Below are 17,335 nucleotides of genomic sequence, written 5' to 3' on the forward strand. Positions count from 1 at the left end.
AATCAGGTAATTAGCATATCAGTCACCTCCAGCAATTGTTATTTCTTTGAGTTGGAAACATTCAAAATCCTCTCTTCTAGCTATCTGAAAATGTACAACACATTCTTGTTAACTAGGCTGGGTGCGGCGGCTCATGCCTGTAATCCCGGCACTTAGGGAGGCTGAGGCAGACGGATCACCTGAGGTCAGGAGTCTGAGACCAGCCTGACCATGGGGTGCAGGTGTCTCTTGGATGCACGGACTCCCTTTCCTTTGGATAAATGCCCAGTTGTGGGACTGCTGGGTCACAGTTTTGTACTGGGGTAAGTTATTCACGAAGGAGGCTGCTCTGTGCCATTGGGCAGTGGGAGCTGGTCCAGGCAGCAGGTGGGCACCCAAATCCAGCCAGGATGCACCTTAAACCGAGCCTGTGCGGGGCCTCCCCATGGTGTCCCCAAGGCTGCCGGCCGCGGCCTGGTTGACCGAGGTGCAGGTCAAGGCATAAAGATGGAAAGATGGCTGCTGGGCTTTATCACCTGTGCCTTTAGACCTCAGTTTTTCACAAGGCAAGTGTTCAGCCAATGTGAATAGAATGTGCAAATAAGCAAAAAGAAAATGAAAATGCCAGTAATCCTACCACTTAGAGATAACCATTTCCAACTTCTCACCCCTGTGATTGTGTGTGTGTGAAATCAAATTCTATATATTGTTTCATAAGCTCCTATTACATTTTTTTTTTGAGACTCTCGTCACCCAGGCTGGAGGGCAATGGCACGATCTTGGCTCACTGCAATTTCCGCCTCCGAGTTCAAGCAATTCTTCTGTCTCAGGCTCCCGAATAGCTGCAATTGTAGGCATTCACCACCACACCTGGCTAATTTTCATATTTTTAGTAGAGACGGGGGTTTCACCATGTTGGCCAGGCTGGTCTCGAACTCCTGACCCTTAGGTGATCCGCCCACCTCGGTCTCCCAGAGTACTGGGATTACAGGCGTGAGCCACCATGCCCAGCCATATTAAAAATTAATGTATTGTGCCAGGTGCAGGTGTGTTGTGCCAGTGCTGCCCATAATCCCAGCACTTTGGGAGGTTGAGGCAGCGGGATTGCTTGAGGCCAGGAGTTCCCAACCAGTCTGGGCAACAAAAAGAAACCCCGTCTCTACAAAAAGAATAATAATAAAAAAAAAATTAGCAGGATGTAGTGCCATGTGCCTGTAGCCCTACCTACTTGAGAGGCTGAGGTGGAAGGATTGCTTGGACCCAGAAGTTTGAGGCTACAGTGCTGGCCCCAGTGCACTCCAGCCTGGGTGACAGAGTGAGACTTTGTCTCTAAACAATGAAAGTAAGAAATTAATATTGAGACAGGTTTCCATGTCAGTAGAGCTCTTTTTGGTGGGGTGTATTCTGATGCACAGGTGTATGAAAATGGGCTTCACTAACATCCTCTTCTTGGGGTCTTTCTTTCCGATGACACACAACACGGTGATGCGCACCATCTCCCCCATGAGTCTCTGTTCATTGTATTTATTTATTTGGAGACAGGGGTTTCGCTCTGTCGCCCAGGCTGGAGTGCAGTGGTGCAATCTTAGCTCACTGCAGCCCTGACCTCCTGGGCACAAGTGATCCTCCTGCTTCAGCCTCCTGAGTAGCTGGGACTACAGGTGGCTTTACTGCTTTTAACATACAAAAATGGTATCTGCGTACATCTTTGCTAGGTTCCTTGGAATGGAGTCTAAGCAATGGCAGGGTGTGGGGTTAGGGTTAGGGTTAGGGTTAGGGTTAGGGAGGGAGTGGCTGCATATGACCATATTGCCCTGGATAAAGATCTTGATAAAGATAAAGGCCAATCTGTATTTTCATGGTCAACAGCAGGGAGGGCTCATCTCTCCTTATCTTTGCCAACTCCGTAGGGGACTCCCTGTCCTTTGGTTACTTGTGACTTCACTCGATGAACGGGGGGCCTGCTGTTGCCCCCACACTGTTCCGGGTGCTGGAAATGAGAAATGAACGAAGTGCGGGCGGCTCCCTTCCCTGGGGGAGTTGCATGGAGGAGAGGGCGGCAGGTGCAAAAGGAACCGCGTGGCCCACCTGCCTCTAGGGTGTGGAAGCACACAGGCGCGTCTCCTTGGCTTTCAGCATCTCTTCACATCCCTAGATTTACAAAAGGCTGTGAGTTGTCTTCTCCTGCCTGTCTCCCCGCCTTCGTCTGGTTTGTGGGGTCCTTAATCTACAAAGGTTTTGTTGAGGGTGTGATTGTCCTCCTAGTCTTTTGTTTTGTTTTGTTTTGTTTTTTTGAGACGGAGTCTGGCTCTGTCACCCAGGCTGAAATGCAATGGCATGATCTCAGCTCACTGCAACCTCTGCCTCCTGGGTTCAAGCGATTCTCCTGTCTCAGCCTCCCAAGTAGCTGGGATTACAGGCACATACCACCACGCCCAGCTAATGTTTGTATTTTCAGTAGAGATGGGGTTTTGCCATTAGGCCAGGCTGGTCTTGAACTCCTGACCTCAGGGGATCTGCCCGCCTCGGCCTCCCACAGTGCTGGAATTACAGGTGCGGGCCACTGTGCCCGGCCCCTCCTGGTCTTTTCCTTTAAGGTTCCTGCTTTCGGTGTTATGCTTCGAAAGGCCTCCCCAGCCCAGGACTATATAAATATTTTCATTTGTTTTCGTCTGGCACATTTTCCCCCATTTAAATACTTGATTCCATCTGGAATTTATTTTAGCGTCTGGTATGAGGAAAAGATTTAATTTTTTCCCAAATGATTAACCAAATGTCCCGACATCATTGGATGCATAATTCATTGACTCTCTGGTAATTTATAATCGACTAGGTTTTTATATAAACTCCGGCTTGCTTTGGGGATCTCATAGGCCTCAATGTTTTGCCTGTCTATCTTGTAACACATTCTTTTAGCCTCTAGAACTTTATGGTTTTGTTTTATTTTAGACAGGGTCTTGCTCCTTAGCCCAGGCTGGAATGCAGTGGTATGATCATCGTTCACTGCAGCCTTGACCTCCCAGGCTCAAGTGATCCTCCTGCCTCAGCCTCCTGAGTAGCTGGGACCACAGGTGCACACCACCATGGTGGGCTAATGTTTTATTATTATGTTATTTTATTTTTGTAGAGACAGGGTCTCACCATGTCGCCCAGTCTGGTCTCGAACTTCTGGGCTCAAGCCATCCTCCTGCGTCAGCCTCCCGAAGTTCTGGGATTACAGGTGTGCACCACCTCGCCTGGACAGAGCTTTACTGTATACTTCAATGTTTGGTGGGGTGATGCTAGGGTGAGCTGCCATCCTGCTGTGTCCAGGACCCCCTGGGCTTAGCGTGGAAAGTCCCTCGTCTTGGGGACCCCTCGGTCCTGAGCAGAGTGGGATGGTTGCTTGCCCCGTGTGAATCTTCTCTTCCAAAACCATTCTTGGCTGGCCTTCCTAATCTATTTTTCAGACAGAACTCCAGAATTGTTTGGTTAATTAAGGGATTGTTTGATCCTGGGATTCTGACTGGGACGTGCTCTACTTTAATTGCATTTGCAGCTGGAGACACCAGTGATGAGTAACGCCTAGCCCTGGGCCCTCCGTTTACCCTGGGAGCCCACAGCGCTCATCCGTTCCTTCAAGTCCTCTTCGTCTCTTTCATCGGCTGGGCGCGGTGGCTCATGCCTGTAATCCCAGCTCTTTGGGAGGCTGAGGTGGGTGGATCACCTGAGGTCAGGAGTTTGAGACCAGCTTGGCCAATATGGCAAAACCCTGTTTCTACTAAAAATATAAAAATTAGCCAGGCGTGGAGGTGGGCGCCTATAGTCCCAGCCACTCTGGAGGCTGAGACAGAAGAATTGCTTGAACCCGGGAGGCGGAGGTTGCAGTGAGCTGAGATTGCACCACTGCACTCCAGCCTGGGTGACAGAGTGAGACTCTGTCCCAGAAAACAAACAAACAAACGAAAAGTTAATTGTTTCCTCCGTGTCATTCCCGCACTCGTGAATGCAGATGGTGACTCACATATTTTTTTTTAAGTTGCAGTAACTTTGGTTTCTGGTGCTGCCACTACAGACCTGAATTGGGGGCTGAGAGGGAGCAGCTCCCACCCGCTTTGTCCCCTCCGTTCCCTACTCCACATGGTGCAGAGATGTAGGTGCTACCCGGAAGGCCGGCTGCCCACGGTGGGGGGAGTTGTTAGAAAGACGTCAGTCCTCCCTGGAAGAGGTCCCTGCAGGCTAAGGAACTTGCCAAGCATCCCCCCAGCAAGCTGGCCTTGGCGGTCATGAAGAGACTAGAGTGCCTGAACCCTGCGAGGCCTTCTGTCATCCACTAGCCAGGGAAGGAATGGGAATCTGGGCCATCCACCTGTCGGCATCTACTGTGGCCCTGCCATGGGGAGGACCCAATGTTTGCAGATGCTGAAGGAGATGTAAGTTGGCTGCGGTCACTCATCCAGCAGACGGGCAGGTGCAGTCTAGTAGAGCCACCAGCACCCCGTGCATGAGCACCCACTGGTGGGTCAAACACCGAGAGTGGCAGGGACTGCTCTTACCTCACTCACTGCTTTCCTTAAAATCCGGGTGTCCTCAGCTTGGGCCAAGTACTGAGCCTCAAACAGGGCAATGTCTTCTTCCAGCTGCTGGGCTCGAGTGGTGAGCTGGTCCACATACAGGTCCTGGGAAACAGGATGAGAAGCAGCCCCGTCAGGAGGTGTCCGTGGCTGAGGGCCTGTTCTCTACCAACCCTTGATACAAGTCGAGCCCACCCAGGCCGGTCACCACCCCTCCGGCCGGCAGCCTTCACACAGGAGACAAGGCTGAGCCCCTTTCTGAAGCTCCACGGTCTGGTGATCATTCAACGTGTGTCGAGTTTGCAGAATACCTGCTTTTTCTTCTCGATTTCTGCCCGGATCCTCTCTGTCTCGGCCTTCTTCACCACTTGCTTCATCACACGGATGTCGTCCCGCATGTCCTGGTCAATATTCTGCATGTAGAAGAGATGCAAGGCCAAGTTCTCCATCTCAGTCTGCAGAGCTGCCACTGCGGGTGGGGCAGGGGGGTGGTGGCAGAGAAAGAAAGAGAGCGAGCGAGCGTGGGGAGGCTGTCCCAGCGTCCCCCACGCAGAGACCTAGGAGGAGGCGGGGAACAGCTGCCCTGGGCACCCTTCCTGCCATTTTTGGGTAAGAGTGGGAAACTGCTTTTAAACTATCAAGACCCAGACTTTGTCAGCAAAGAGTTTACAATCTCGTGGAAGAGACAAAAATATACGGAATCTACATCCACAAATTGCAACAAGCTGTTCCATTCCCCAACAAGTCTCAGAGATCCTCCCGGTAGTCTAAAGAGACATTGAAGTGGTGCCAGGTGGTAAGGCTTCGGGTTGATTGGATAGATTTCTTACCACTGAAAGGCTGGCAACCTTAGGTGGAGTCTTAAGTCCCCCGGGAGGAGACCAGAGCATCCAGGGCAGGCTGAGCTCCACAGACGCCCCTGCACTGACACTGCCAGGCAGCAGTGCAGGGCAGAGAGGATGAGGCTGGAAAAGGCAGCACCTTCCGTCCCATTAAGTGACAGTCAGTGCTCTCAGAGGAGGCCAAGGCCCGAGGAACTGATTCCTTTAACAAAACTTGCATGAGATGGATTTCTAAAGCTACAGTACCAATTTATTGAGGGAGCTACACGTGGGTCAGTACTTGTTTACTCACCACACAGAGCACTCCTTTTCAGCGGCTGGATCCAAACAGAAAACTGAATTACAGGGCAAAAGACTGCTGGACGCATATCATCCTGGAGCCAGGTGTGCTCAAAGGATACAGCTTAAACTTACAAAACCATTTTGGCTGGGCGTGGGGGTTCACACCTGTAACCCCAGCACTTTGAGAGGCTGAGGTGGGCGAATCACTTGAGGCCAGGAGTTCAAGACCAGCCTAGCCAACATGGTGAAATCCTGTCTCTATTCAAATTACAAAAATTAACAGGGCATGATGGTGCACGTCTGTAATCCCAGCTACTCAGGAGGCTGAGGCGGGAGGATCACGCCACTGCACTACAGCCTGGGTGACAAAGTGAGACTCTGTCTCAAAAAAAAAAAAAAAAAAGCAACCTGTGCAGTATAGTTTGCAGTAGCTAAATTTCAAAGTAAATTTCCTTTAAATTCTCTTTGAGGACTTGCTATTCTTTTTTTTTTAGCCCAGGAATTCCAGACCAACCTGGGCAACACAGTAAGACCCTGTCTCTCTCTCTCTATATATACACACACACACACACACACACACACACACACACACATATATATATGCAGGCTGGTCTCTCTCTATATACATATATATATGTGTGTGTGTGTGTGTGTGTGTGTATATATATATATATAGAGAGAGAGAGAGAGAATTAGCCAGACCTGGTTGCACGTGCATAGTCCTAGCTACTTGGGAAACTGAGGTGTGAGGGTCACTTAAGGCTGGGAGTTCGAGGCTACTGCGCCGTTGCACTCCAGCCTGGGCGACAGAGCAAGATGCTGTCTTGAAAAAAACAAAAGCAAAAAGAATCCACGAGAATCTACGTTGCCTCTGTGGAGGGCCCTGGTGGCTGGGTGGGAGAGGGGCAAAGAGAGGAAAACTTCCTTTTCGTTGTAGAGCTAGCTCTTGCATTTTGAATCATTACTTTTCCAAAATAAGTAAATAATTATGTTGAATAAATTTAGGTTCACCAAAACATCTCACCACGGATGGTAATGGGAATTGCAATGGATTTATTGCTAATTTGGAGGGAAATGGCATTTTTATATCAGGCATCTTCCCGGCTGGTAACGTGGGCACTCCATTTATTTAGATCTGTTTTATGACCTTTCATAAAATTTCTTGTTTTTCTTCAGATAGGCTCACTTATTCCTTGTTGGACTTATTCCTGGACTTATTTTAAAGTTGTAATAGCTATTATGAATGAGCTTTTTTAAAAATTGTAATTCCTGGCCGGGCGCGGTGGCTCATGCCTGTAATCCCAGCACTTTGGGAGGCCGAGACGGGTGGATCACGAGGTCAGGAGATCGAGACCATCCTGGCTAACACGGTGAAACCCCGTCTCTACTAAAAAAAAAAAAAAATACAAAAAACTAGCCGGGCAAGGTGGCGGGCGCCTGTAGTCCCAGCCATTTGGGAGGCTGAGGCAGGAGAATGGCGTGAACCCGGGAGACGGAGCTTGCAGTGAGCTGAGATCTGGCCACTGCACTCCAGCCTGGGCGACAGAGCGAGACTCCGTCTCAAAAAAAAAAAAAAAAAAAAAAAAAAAAAAAAAAAAAAAATTGTAATTCCTAACTATATTACTGGTGTAGAAGAAAACTATAGAGCTGGTATCCAGCTAATTTATTGATTTCTTACTGTTTCTACTGACTTTTTTTTTTTATTAGTAGAGGTTGAGAATTTCAGTATTTCATTCCCAGATCCATATCTCATTTCTTTCTCTTATTTTCTTTGTGTTGCTGGAGCCTCCAAAACAGTCTGGGGTAACTGCTGTGCTAGCAGGCCGCCTCATCTCATTCCTGATTTTAAGTCTAGTCTTTCCACTGGATCACATTTTCTTGTTAGCTTCTGATAAATACTTAGAACTTTCCTTCTATCCTACTTTGGGATGGATGATGAATTTTATTAAATACCCATGTGGCACCCACCCAGGAAGCCTTTTTTTGTTGGCCAGGCTGGAGTGCAGTGGCACAATCTCAGCTCACTGCAACCTCTGTCTTCCGGGCTCAAGCAATTCTCCTGCCTCAACCTACTGAGTAGCTGGGATTACAGGTGCCTGCCACCACACCTGGCTAATTTTTTGTATTGCTAGTAAAGACAGGGTTTCACCATGTTGGGCAGGCTGGTCTTGAATTCCTGACCTCAGGTAATCTGCCCGCCTTGGCCTCCCAAAGTGCTGGAATTACAGGCATGAGCTTCCGCGTCCTGCCTCCATCCTTTAATTTATAAATATAATGCATGAAATTAGTAGATTTCCTAATTGTGAATTACTCCTGCGTGAATTCCAGAAGTAAATCCTACTTATTTTGCTAACGTTTTGTTCAGGATTTTCACTCTTCATACGTGGGACCACTTTACAGTTTCCCGTTTGTATGCTGTTAGCATTTGCAGCCAGGCTTTCACTAAGCATCGCAGGACCAGCCTGCGGGGAGTTTCCGGAATCTTCCATCCCCTGGAGCTTTGATAACACGGGAACTGTTTGTTCCTTGAAGGTTACTAGAAGCCTTCCGTAACATCTTCCAATATGGGTGCATTTAGAGAAAACAGATTTTTGACATTTTCAGTTTGTTCCATGATGTAACTAGTGCAATGCATAGCATTCTTGAAATTAAAAACAAAAACAAAAACAAAACCCTCCCCCAAGTTGTCCTCATTCCCAACATTGTGACTTGCATGATCTCCTTTTTATTGCCAGACAAGCCAGCAGTGTGTAAGGCTTATTGGTCATTAAAAAAAGGCAGTTTTATTTATCAAGTCAATTCATTTTTTATTTATTTCATCAGCTTCTGCTTTTGATCTTTATTGGTTTCTTTTTCTACTTCTTTCAGCTTATTTCCCTCCTTTGAGCTTCTCAAATAGAATGTCTGTTTTCAGGCCTGTTTGTGGAAATGTAAATAAACTCTGTCACAGGTTTTGTCCGAGCAGATTTGGTTGCAACTGGAAGTCTTCGCGCGTGGACTTCCCGTTGTTAATTTCCAGAGTCTATAACTGACATGCAGGTCAAATGCTAATGATCCTTCTCCCTTAGAATTCTGCATGCACTGGGAGGCCGAGGTGGGCAGATCACAAGGTCAGGAGTTCAAGACCAGCCTGACCAACATGGTGAAACCCCGTATCTACAAAAAAACAAACATTAGCCAGGCATGGTGGCATGTGCCTGTAGTCCCAGCTACTTGGGAGGCTGAGGCAGGAGAATCGCTTGAACCCAGCAGGCGGAGGTTGCAGTGAGCTGAGATCACGTCATTGCACTCCAGCCTGGGCGACAGAGAGAGACTCCATCTCAAAAAAAAAAAAAAAAACAAGAATTCTGTATGCATTGACATCCTGCTATTTATATTTAAGTTCTGCGATTCTCAGCCCTGGCCACATGTTAGCATCATCTGGAAGCTTAAGGGTAAAAAAGAAAAAAACAAATAATGCCTCATCCTTCCCAGAACAAATCAATCTGAAATCTGGGCTGGGCTGGGTCCTGGTGGTATTGAGCTCTCCCTGGTTCCTCCGAGGGGCAGCTGATGGAGATCTTGATGTAAACGCAGCCCAGGCCCAGCCTCAAGAGGCCATCTGGGTTTTCCCGCCTAGAAGCCTGCAGCATTTTTTCTTTTGCCGTGGAATTTGGAAATCTCACCAGCAATGTCTGGGGAGGTTCATTTCCTCTTTCAGCTGCATGGCCTGTCACGAGTCTTTCTGTCTCGTGAACTCACGCATCTGTTCTCCTGGTCATTGGCTATTGCCTCTCATCTCCTGAAATCTCTCTCTTATGGACATTGATTTGATTTTTCTGATCTATTGTCCATGTCTTTTATCTCCTCCTCAAGATATCCAACATTTTGGGGTTTGCTCTATTTCCAGGGAAGATTCCTCAAACTGGCTTTTTAGTTAAGAAATTCAGTTTTCAACGCATTCATTTGTCTAGTTAGTGCCTTTTGGGGGGATGATGGTTATATTTTTAAATTTCACGTACCCCTTTTCCTAACACTTTGTTCTCTTTACAGACACAACGTCCTCTAAAATCTCATGAGACTCCCAGTTGGTGCCTCCGCACGCTCTGTTTTTGGAATCAGGGCTGGGCTTGCCTGTCTGTTCAGCTCAGTCTCCTCTCAGGTCTGGGGATCTCCGGTTGGTAACTCACATTTTGGACATTTTGGCGTGAAGGTTTAGTGACTGTGATGGCTAATTAATACTGAGTGTCAACTTGATTGGATTGAAGGATACAAAGTATCGATCCTGGGTGTGTCTGTGAGGGTGTTGCCAAAGGAGATGAACATTTGAGTCAGTGGCCTGGGAAAAGGCAGACCCACCCTCCATCTGAGTGGGCACCCCCTAACCAGCTGCCAGTGCAGCTGGAGTATAAGCAGGCAGAAAAATGTGGAAAGAGAGACTGGTGTAGCCTCTCAGCCTACATCTTTCTCCTGTGCTGGATGCTTCCTGCCCTTGAACATTCGACTCCAGGTTCTTCATTTTTGGAACTGAGACTGGCTCTCCTTGCTCCTCAGCCTGCTGCTGGCCTATTGTGGACCTTGTGATCCTGTGTTAATACTGAATAAACTCCCCTTTCTCTATATATCCATCCTGCTAGTCCCTCTAGAGAACCCTAATACAGTGACTGATGGGCTCCGTCTCCCTCCCAGATGAGGCAGGTGACCGTGGGCTTTCTCCAGGGGCTAGACCCCACGTCTCACCTAAGGGACTGTGCAGTGGTGGCTGACCCCCGGTCAGGGCCGGGACCGCTGCCCAAATTCTTCAGTTCTGAGAAGGCAGAGATGGTGCTATTTGAGGCAGGTCTTGCCAGGTTGAAGAGCCTTGGCTCCAGCCCTTTCCTAATCTCCAGGAAGCAGAGTCCACCAGAGTGTTTAGATCTTTTCAGAATCCCACCCACGCTTTGAGCCCTAGCAGAGGGCAGCCGGCAGGCACTCAACCCCAGCTCCATGGCTCCAGCCTTGCTGAGCAGAGGGGAGCCGGCGGGTGCTCTACCCCAGCTCCACAGCTCCAGCCTCACTGCAGGTGTGGGGAGCAGGTGGGGGCATGCGTCCTCCTTCAGGAGGGTCTAAATTCTGTTACTTCTGGAGGATGCGGTTCTTTCAGTTCAGCATGGATGTCATGTTCTTTCCTTTTGGTGTTTTCTGTTCATTTGATGGTAACTGGAGAGAGGTTCTTGGTAAGTGCCCACTTACCCTAACTCTGAAATTTCCAGAAACCTCTTCCACTTTTCTCAGGGTTTAAAATGTTTCTTTCCAGAACAGCTGGGATGGCCGTGCGCTTCTGTCTTCTTCCAGGTTTGTGTAGGCCATTTCCCCATGATAAGAGTAATACAGAGTTGACTGAGAAAGTTGAAAACATCAAAAAGCATAAAGACTGAAATACTACATAGCCACAAGAGGAAGCCACTGTGCCCGGTCACCTACATGACCAGCTCTGTGCAAGCACACTGCTTTAGTGGTAATGTTGCATAGCATGTGCCGTAGCCCTCACTGTCTTATCTGATTCAAAGCTACCCGCTGACCTGCCGCACACATCCTGCGGTGGTTGGGCCCCGGGCTATGGTCTCACTGTCGTGCCAGCCCCGGCCTCACCCTTGCATTCGCACCTGTCGAAACCCTCCAGCACCCCTGGTCTGCTCTTGCCTCCTGGTCTTGCCTGTCCTTGGACCTCTGCAGCCCACCTGTCTCTCCCAGTTTTGAGTCTCTACACCCTGGCTGTTAGCAGCTTCAGCATTTGCTGCTTTGTCCTGAGAGGTGCCATTTAACATATGTATGACCGGGCGCAGTGTCTCATGCCCGTAATCCCAGCACTTTGGGAGGCTGAGGCAGGCGGATCACCTGAGGTCAGGAGTTCGAGAGCAGCCTGGCCAACATGGTGAAACCCTGTCTCTACTGAAAATACAAAAAATAGCCAGGCATGGTGGCAGGTGCCTGTAATCCCAGCTACTCGGGAGGCTGAGCCAGGAGACTGGCTTGATCCTGGAAGGGGGAGGTTGTAGTGAGCCAAGATCGAGCCACTGCACTCCAGCCTGGGTGACAGAGTAAGACTCCATTTCAAATAACAGCAAAAAGACATTTGATTTACGTGCCTTCCCCTCCTTAAAAGGGTGGGAATCCTTCCAGGACACACACACATCTTACTTTTCTAGGTGCCTGGCCATGGTACATGGGGACACCCCTGGGAACCCCTCCAGGACCCGATGGCGTGTGGGGCCGCGGGGTTGCCTTACGCTTTTTGCGCTCCTCGTTGGCGGCGGCGCAGGTCTTGGTGTAGAGTGTGCGGGCGCCCTGCAGCTCCTCCTCCTTCTGCCTGCGCTCGCTCGAGGCGACTGAGTGGCGGTCGTGACTCTTCTCCAACAGTTTCTGCAGGTGTACCAGGTGCTGCTGCACCTCATAGAGATTCACCCCCAGCTCCTGCCGCTGGGCTCGGCTCTGCTTGGTAGCCACGACCTGGACCAGAGAGAGAAACAGGGTCACCAGGACGCGGGCATCCGGCCGGGGTGGGAGACTGGACAGATACACACCAGCTCTTGGAGGTCCAGCTTCAACTTTTCGATCTGTCGGTTCAGGTAGTTCTTCAGGGCAGCCTGGAATCTTACCATCAGGGGCTAGAACAATGGAAAAACCACAGGCGGTTACCTTCCTGGTTACCCTCCTGCCCAACCCAGGGCTCAGCCCACACGGCCACAGGTCTCCCTCTGGTGGGCCAGAGGCGACTTCCGTGTGGAGTGCTCCCTGCTTCTGCTTGGGATTCTTACTCTGGAAGCCACAAATTAAAGGCACCTCATGGTCTCATCTCAGGCACTTGCAGAACTGAATGCATATTTTGGCAAAATGATGGTGAGCTGGGGCCAGAGGGTGGGTGGAGCAGTGGTCTGGGGACAGAACCTCCCCCTGCAGCCCCCAGTTCCTTCCTGCAGCTCCTGGAGCTCTGCAGCTTTCCTGATGGGTGAACGAAATCAACATCTGCCTTTTCCCCTTGCCAGTGGGTAGAGCAGGGAGCTGCGATCCAATTGGTGCCCAGTGGCTCCCAAGATGGGCCCCACACCCCCAACATTGGCAATGACTGGAGACTTTTTTATTTTTTTGAGAGTGAGTTTCGCTCTTGTTGCCCAGGCTGAAATGCAGTGGTGCCATCTTGGCTCACTGCAACCTCCACCTCCTGGGTTCAAGCGATTCTCCTGCCTCAGCCTCCCAAGTAGCAGGGTTTACAGGTACTCACCACCATGCCCAGCTAATTTTTTTTGTGTGTGTGTGTATTTTTAGTAGAGACGGGGTTTCACCATGTTGGCCAGGTTGGTCTTGAACTCCTGACCTCAGGTGATCCACACACCTTGGCCTCCCAAAGTGCTGGGATTACAGGCGTGAGCTACCACGCCTGGCCTGGAGACATTTTTGATGGTCACAACCAGAGGGGGGATGCTCCTGGTATGTAGTGGGGGGACCTCAGGGATGCCGTTCAACACCACACAAGGCACAGCACAGAATGACCCGGCCCCACAGGGCAGGGGTTGAGAAACACAGGCCTTACCTGTACCAATGTTAGAAGAGAGTACCCTACAAAGAGGCAGGTCAATCAGTGCCTATAAACGGTGCAGTGAACAGGCGAGATACAAGTACAGCATGTGGGGTCAGCAGTGGGTCACAGCGCAGGCAGAGAAAGGGGCCTGAGTCATTCTCCATCTGTGTATGCAAAGTAAAACCCAGGAAGGCTTCCTTACGTGGTCTGGGTCCAAAACCACCAGTCGGGATCCTTCATCTTCTCCTTCCTCGTCACTCCCCTCGGACTCCACGCTCTCTGCCACGGCCTCTTCCTCGGAACTGGGCTGCTGGATCTGGTCCTGGAACACTGGCTGGTCTCCTTCCCTGGGGTGGGCATTGGGCACCCTTGGGGGGATCACTGTGGGGAGAGACAGCGACACATTGCCGAGCTGCTGGAGAGAAGGCTCAGTGATTCTCTTCTGGGGCGTCAACGGCACAGCTGCTGTCATGCCTCCTGCACCATGATGGGAAGGTGACAGCAAAAGCATCCAAACGGCTTGTGGGTCAGAAACATCATTTACACCATCTTTTATTCACTGACTCAGCGCATCCCAGAGAAAGGGCCCCGTTTTAAAGGTAGGCAGGAAGGAAATTATTTTTGAGAGGCTTCTTTACACATAAAGAGTGAATAGAAAGGTGGTCACTTAACTAGTGGATTAGATACCATTTTTTTTTTTTTTTTTTCAGACAGAGTCTCACTCTGTCGCCCAGGCTGGAGTGCAGTGGTGGGATCTCGGCTCACTGCAACCTCCGCCTCCCGGGTTCAAGCGATTCTCCTTCCTCAGCCTCCTGAGTAGCTGGGATTACAGGCACCCGCCACCATGTCCGGCTAATTTTTGTATTTTTAGTAGAGACGGGGTTTCACCATGTTGGCCAGACTGGTCTCAAACTCCTGACCTTGTGATCCACCCGCCTCGGCCTCCCAAAGTGCTGGGATTACAGGCATGAGCCACTGCGCCCAGCCTAGATTTGAATTTTTTAAAAAATGTGAAACAGCTGATAAGACTGCAAAAGAAAGGAAATAATAAATGAGGCTCTAGTTTTGGCCTTTACATAATTCTAGGTTGGAGGGATCCCTGTTCTGTTTTGTACTAATTTATTTATTTGTTTACTTATTTAGAGACAGGGTCTTGCCCTGTCGCTCAGGCTGGAGTGCAGTGGTGCGATCTCAGCTTACTGCAACCTCTACCTCCCAGGTTCAAGTGGTTCTTCTGCCTCAGCTTCCCTCAGTCCCTCGGGAGTGACAAGTAGCTGGGATGACAGGTACGCACCACTACGCTTGGCTAATTATGTTTTGTTTTGTGTTTTTGAGATAGAGTCTCGCTCTTGTTGCCCAGGCTGGAATGCAGTGGCTCAGTCTTGGCTCATTGCAACCTCCACCTCCCAGGTTCAAGTGATTCTCCTATCTCAGCCTCCTAAGTAGCTGGAATTACAGGCGCCTGCCACCACGCCTGGCTAATTTTTGTATTTTTTAGTAGAGATGGGGTTTCGCCATGTTGGCCAGGCTGGTCTTGAACTCCTGGCCTCAGGTGATCCCCCGGCCTTGGCCTCTCAAAGTGCTGGGATTCCAGGCGTGAGCCACGGCGCCCAGCCTGTTTTTTACTAATTTAGACAGGTGCTATTTTCATGTCATTTGCAAGTAATGCGAGGTTTTGGACTGGCTGCAAGTTGGTACCACAGGGAATTTGCAGCTTCCTGATCTGCCCTCCCGTGTCCACAGTACTGGGATGCCAGGACTACGTAAGAAGACGGGGGTTCTGGAAAGCCTTTGAAAGTCAGCAGACAGATTCAGGCCTGGGGGTGCTGTCACGGCATGCCTTGCTCTGAGACCAGGAGGCAGCGAGAAATGGCCGTCAGAAGATGGGGCTGGGCATCACAGAATCTCAGCGAAGGCTGCATTCTGTCACTTAATCGAAGCAGTTCCTTAATGCCCTTAGGGGAACTGTCTGTTAAATGCAGAAAGGTTCCTACTTCATCAGTCACTGTTAGGATTAAATGAGATAAAACAGTAAACGCCCAATAAATGTTATCCATATCTGTTAATGAGATTTTTCTCTTTCAGCTCATAGCCACTCAGTAAACAGGTAACGAACGGATGACAAATGAGTGGCGTCCCTTGCACAGAAGGGCCCGTGCAGGTGGCTCATTGCCGCCACAGCAGGATGATCTCAGCGGGTGGGCGGCACCTGGCTCCTGTGGGATGAACTCCTCCAGGTCCGAGGACTCCATGCTGCTCCAGTGGCTCAGCCGGAAGCGGTGCCATGCGCCCATCGGGAGCACCTGCCCCTGGGGCTCCCCTGTGGATCCTGTCTGTGGCAAGAACAACCCAAACTAAGTCAACAAGGGATTAACTGCCACTGAGAAGTTATTCAATTTTAACTCATTACATTTGTGAAAGTTGTCAGACTCAAAATATAGTCACCTGTGTGTTTTTTAAAAAACCTAGCCGGGCACGGTGGCTCATGCCTGTCATCCCAGCACTTTGGGAGACCGAGGCAGGTGAATCACTTGAGGCCAGGAGTTCGAGACCAACCTGGGTAACATGGTGAAACCCCGTTTCTACTAAAAATGCAAAAATTAGCCAGGTGTGGTGGTGCATGCCTGTAATTCCAGCTACTTGGGAGGCTGAGGCACAAGAATCGCTTGAACCCTGGAGGTGGAGGTTGCAGTGAGTGGAGATCACAGTACTGCATTACAGCCTGGGCAACAGAGGAAGACCCCTTCTCAAAAATAAATAAATAAAGTTAAAATCGAGTCGGGTGTTTTTATGAAGCGAAGACATTTTCTTACTGAAATTTCCCTAAAGGGGGCTGGTTTGAAAGGAGAGAAGAGGAAACAGTCCTCTTGGGAGACCCTGGCTGGGAGCTGAGGCTTTCCCTCATGCTTTCATGAAGAGGGTGCTCAGAATCGTGGTTTCCCGTCCTTGAGGCGCTCAGCATGTGGGAGCAAAAGATCCCATGACCCACGCATTCTCGTGCCTGGGTGTTTACACTTAGCTACAGATCCAGACAGGCAGAAACCACTCCTTTATTATTATTTTTATTATTATTGAGTAAGGGTCTCACTCTGCCACCTAGGCTGACGTGCAGTGTTGCAATCATAGCTCACTGCAACCCCCAACCTCTGGGCTCAAGTGATCCTCCCTCCTTAGCCTCCAGAGAGCTGGGACTACAGGTGCACACCACCACACTGGCCTAACTTTTTAATATTTTATTTAGAGGTGGGGTCTGGCTATGTTCCCTAGCTGGTCTCAAACTCCTGGCCTCATTCAGCCTTTCCGCTTTGGCCTCCCAAAGTGCTGGGATTACAGGTGTGAGCTGGGGGAACCACTTCTGAATTCCCTGGGCGAGGGAGAGGTAGATGTTTTCCATTTTGAACATTTGCAAAAGTCAAATGATGATCTTTATATCCAAGTGATTTCCTATTACTTTAACAATTACGTTAAACTTTGAGCAATGTATCATCCTAAATAACAAACAGAGAGAGGTTCCATAAAGGAAACTGATATTTATTTGGGGATAGGGCATTGCAGTGGGAATACAGGTGCCATAGGAAATTATGTTTGTATTCAGGGAGGTAAAGGAAGATGAAAGTCAATAAAGGAAAAATGAGGAGGATGACATAATTGTTTTGCGATAATTCTCCTTGGCTGTAAGGATCAACAACAGGGTGGCATCACTTGAAGTTTCGACAGGCAGTTCTGGGCAGCTGTCCTTGCGGAAGTGTTTTTTTTTGTTTTTGTTTTGAAAGGTTATGATGACCTCTGTGCAACACTGTGGGTTTTGCAGAGTCTTTTCTGATAGGTTTTGTTATGAGAAACCCTCCCCTTAATGGCTTTCCCCAGCTCTGTTTTTCAGGGTTTTTTTTTTGTTGTTGTTGTTGTTGTTGTTGTTTTGAGATGGCATCTCGCTCTGTTGCCCAGGCTGGAGTGCAGTGGCGCGATCTCAGTTCACTGCAAACTCTGCCTCCTGGGTTCAAGCAAGTCTCCTGCCTCAGCCTCCTGAGTAGCTGGGATTACAGGCGTGCGCCACCACACCGGCTGATGTTTGCATTTTTGGTAGAGACGGGGTTTCACCATGTTGGCCAGGCTGGTCTTGAACTCCTGGTTTCAAGTGATCC

General features: G+C 49.5%; 1 protein-coding gene across 1 annotated transcript in view; it reads right to left on the reverse strand.

The window, feature by feature from the left end:
- Positions 1–17,335, reverse strand: part of CCDC40 (coiled-coil domain containing 40) — a 66,875-nt gene that overhangs the window by 41,520 nt on the left and 8,020 nt on the right. The window contains exons 4-9 of the mRNA XM_010379718.2: positions 15,403–15,526; positions 13,396–13,574; positions 12,199–12,282; positions 11,905–12,124; positions 4,844–5,001; positions 4,515–4,637 (exon numbers count right to left, since the gene is read on the reverse strand). Of these exons, the coding sequence (XP_010378020.1) occupies positions 4,515–4,637; positions 4,844–5,001; positions 11,905–12,124; positions 12,199–12,282; positions 13,396–13,574; positions 15,403–15,526 (888 nt within the window). The remainder of the gene's footprint in view (positions 1–4,514; positions 4,638–4,843; positions 5,002–11,904; positions 12,125–12,198; positions 12,283–13,395; positions 13,575–15,402; positions 15,527–17,335) is intronic.

This window comes from Rhinopithecus roxellana, chromosome 19 (assembly GCF_007565055.1).
Source record: "Rhinopithecus roxellana isolate Shanxi Qingling chromosome 19, ASM756505v1, whole genome shotgun sequence".
In the NCBI taxonomy this organism is placed as follows: Eukaryota; Metazoa; Chordata; class Mammalia; order Primates; family Cercopithecidae; genus Rhinopithecus; species Rhinopithecus roxellana.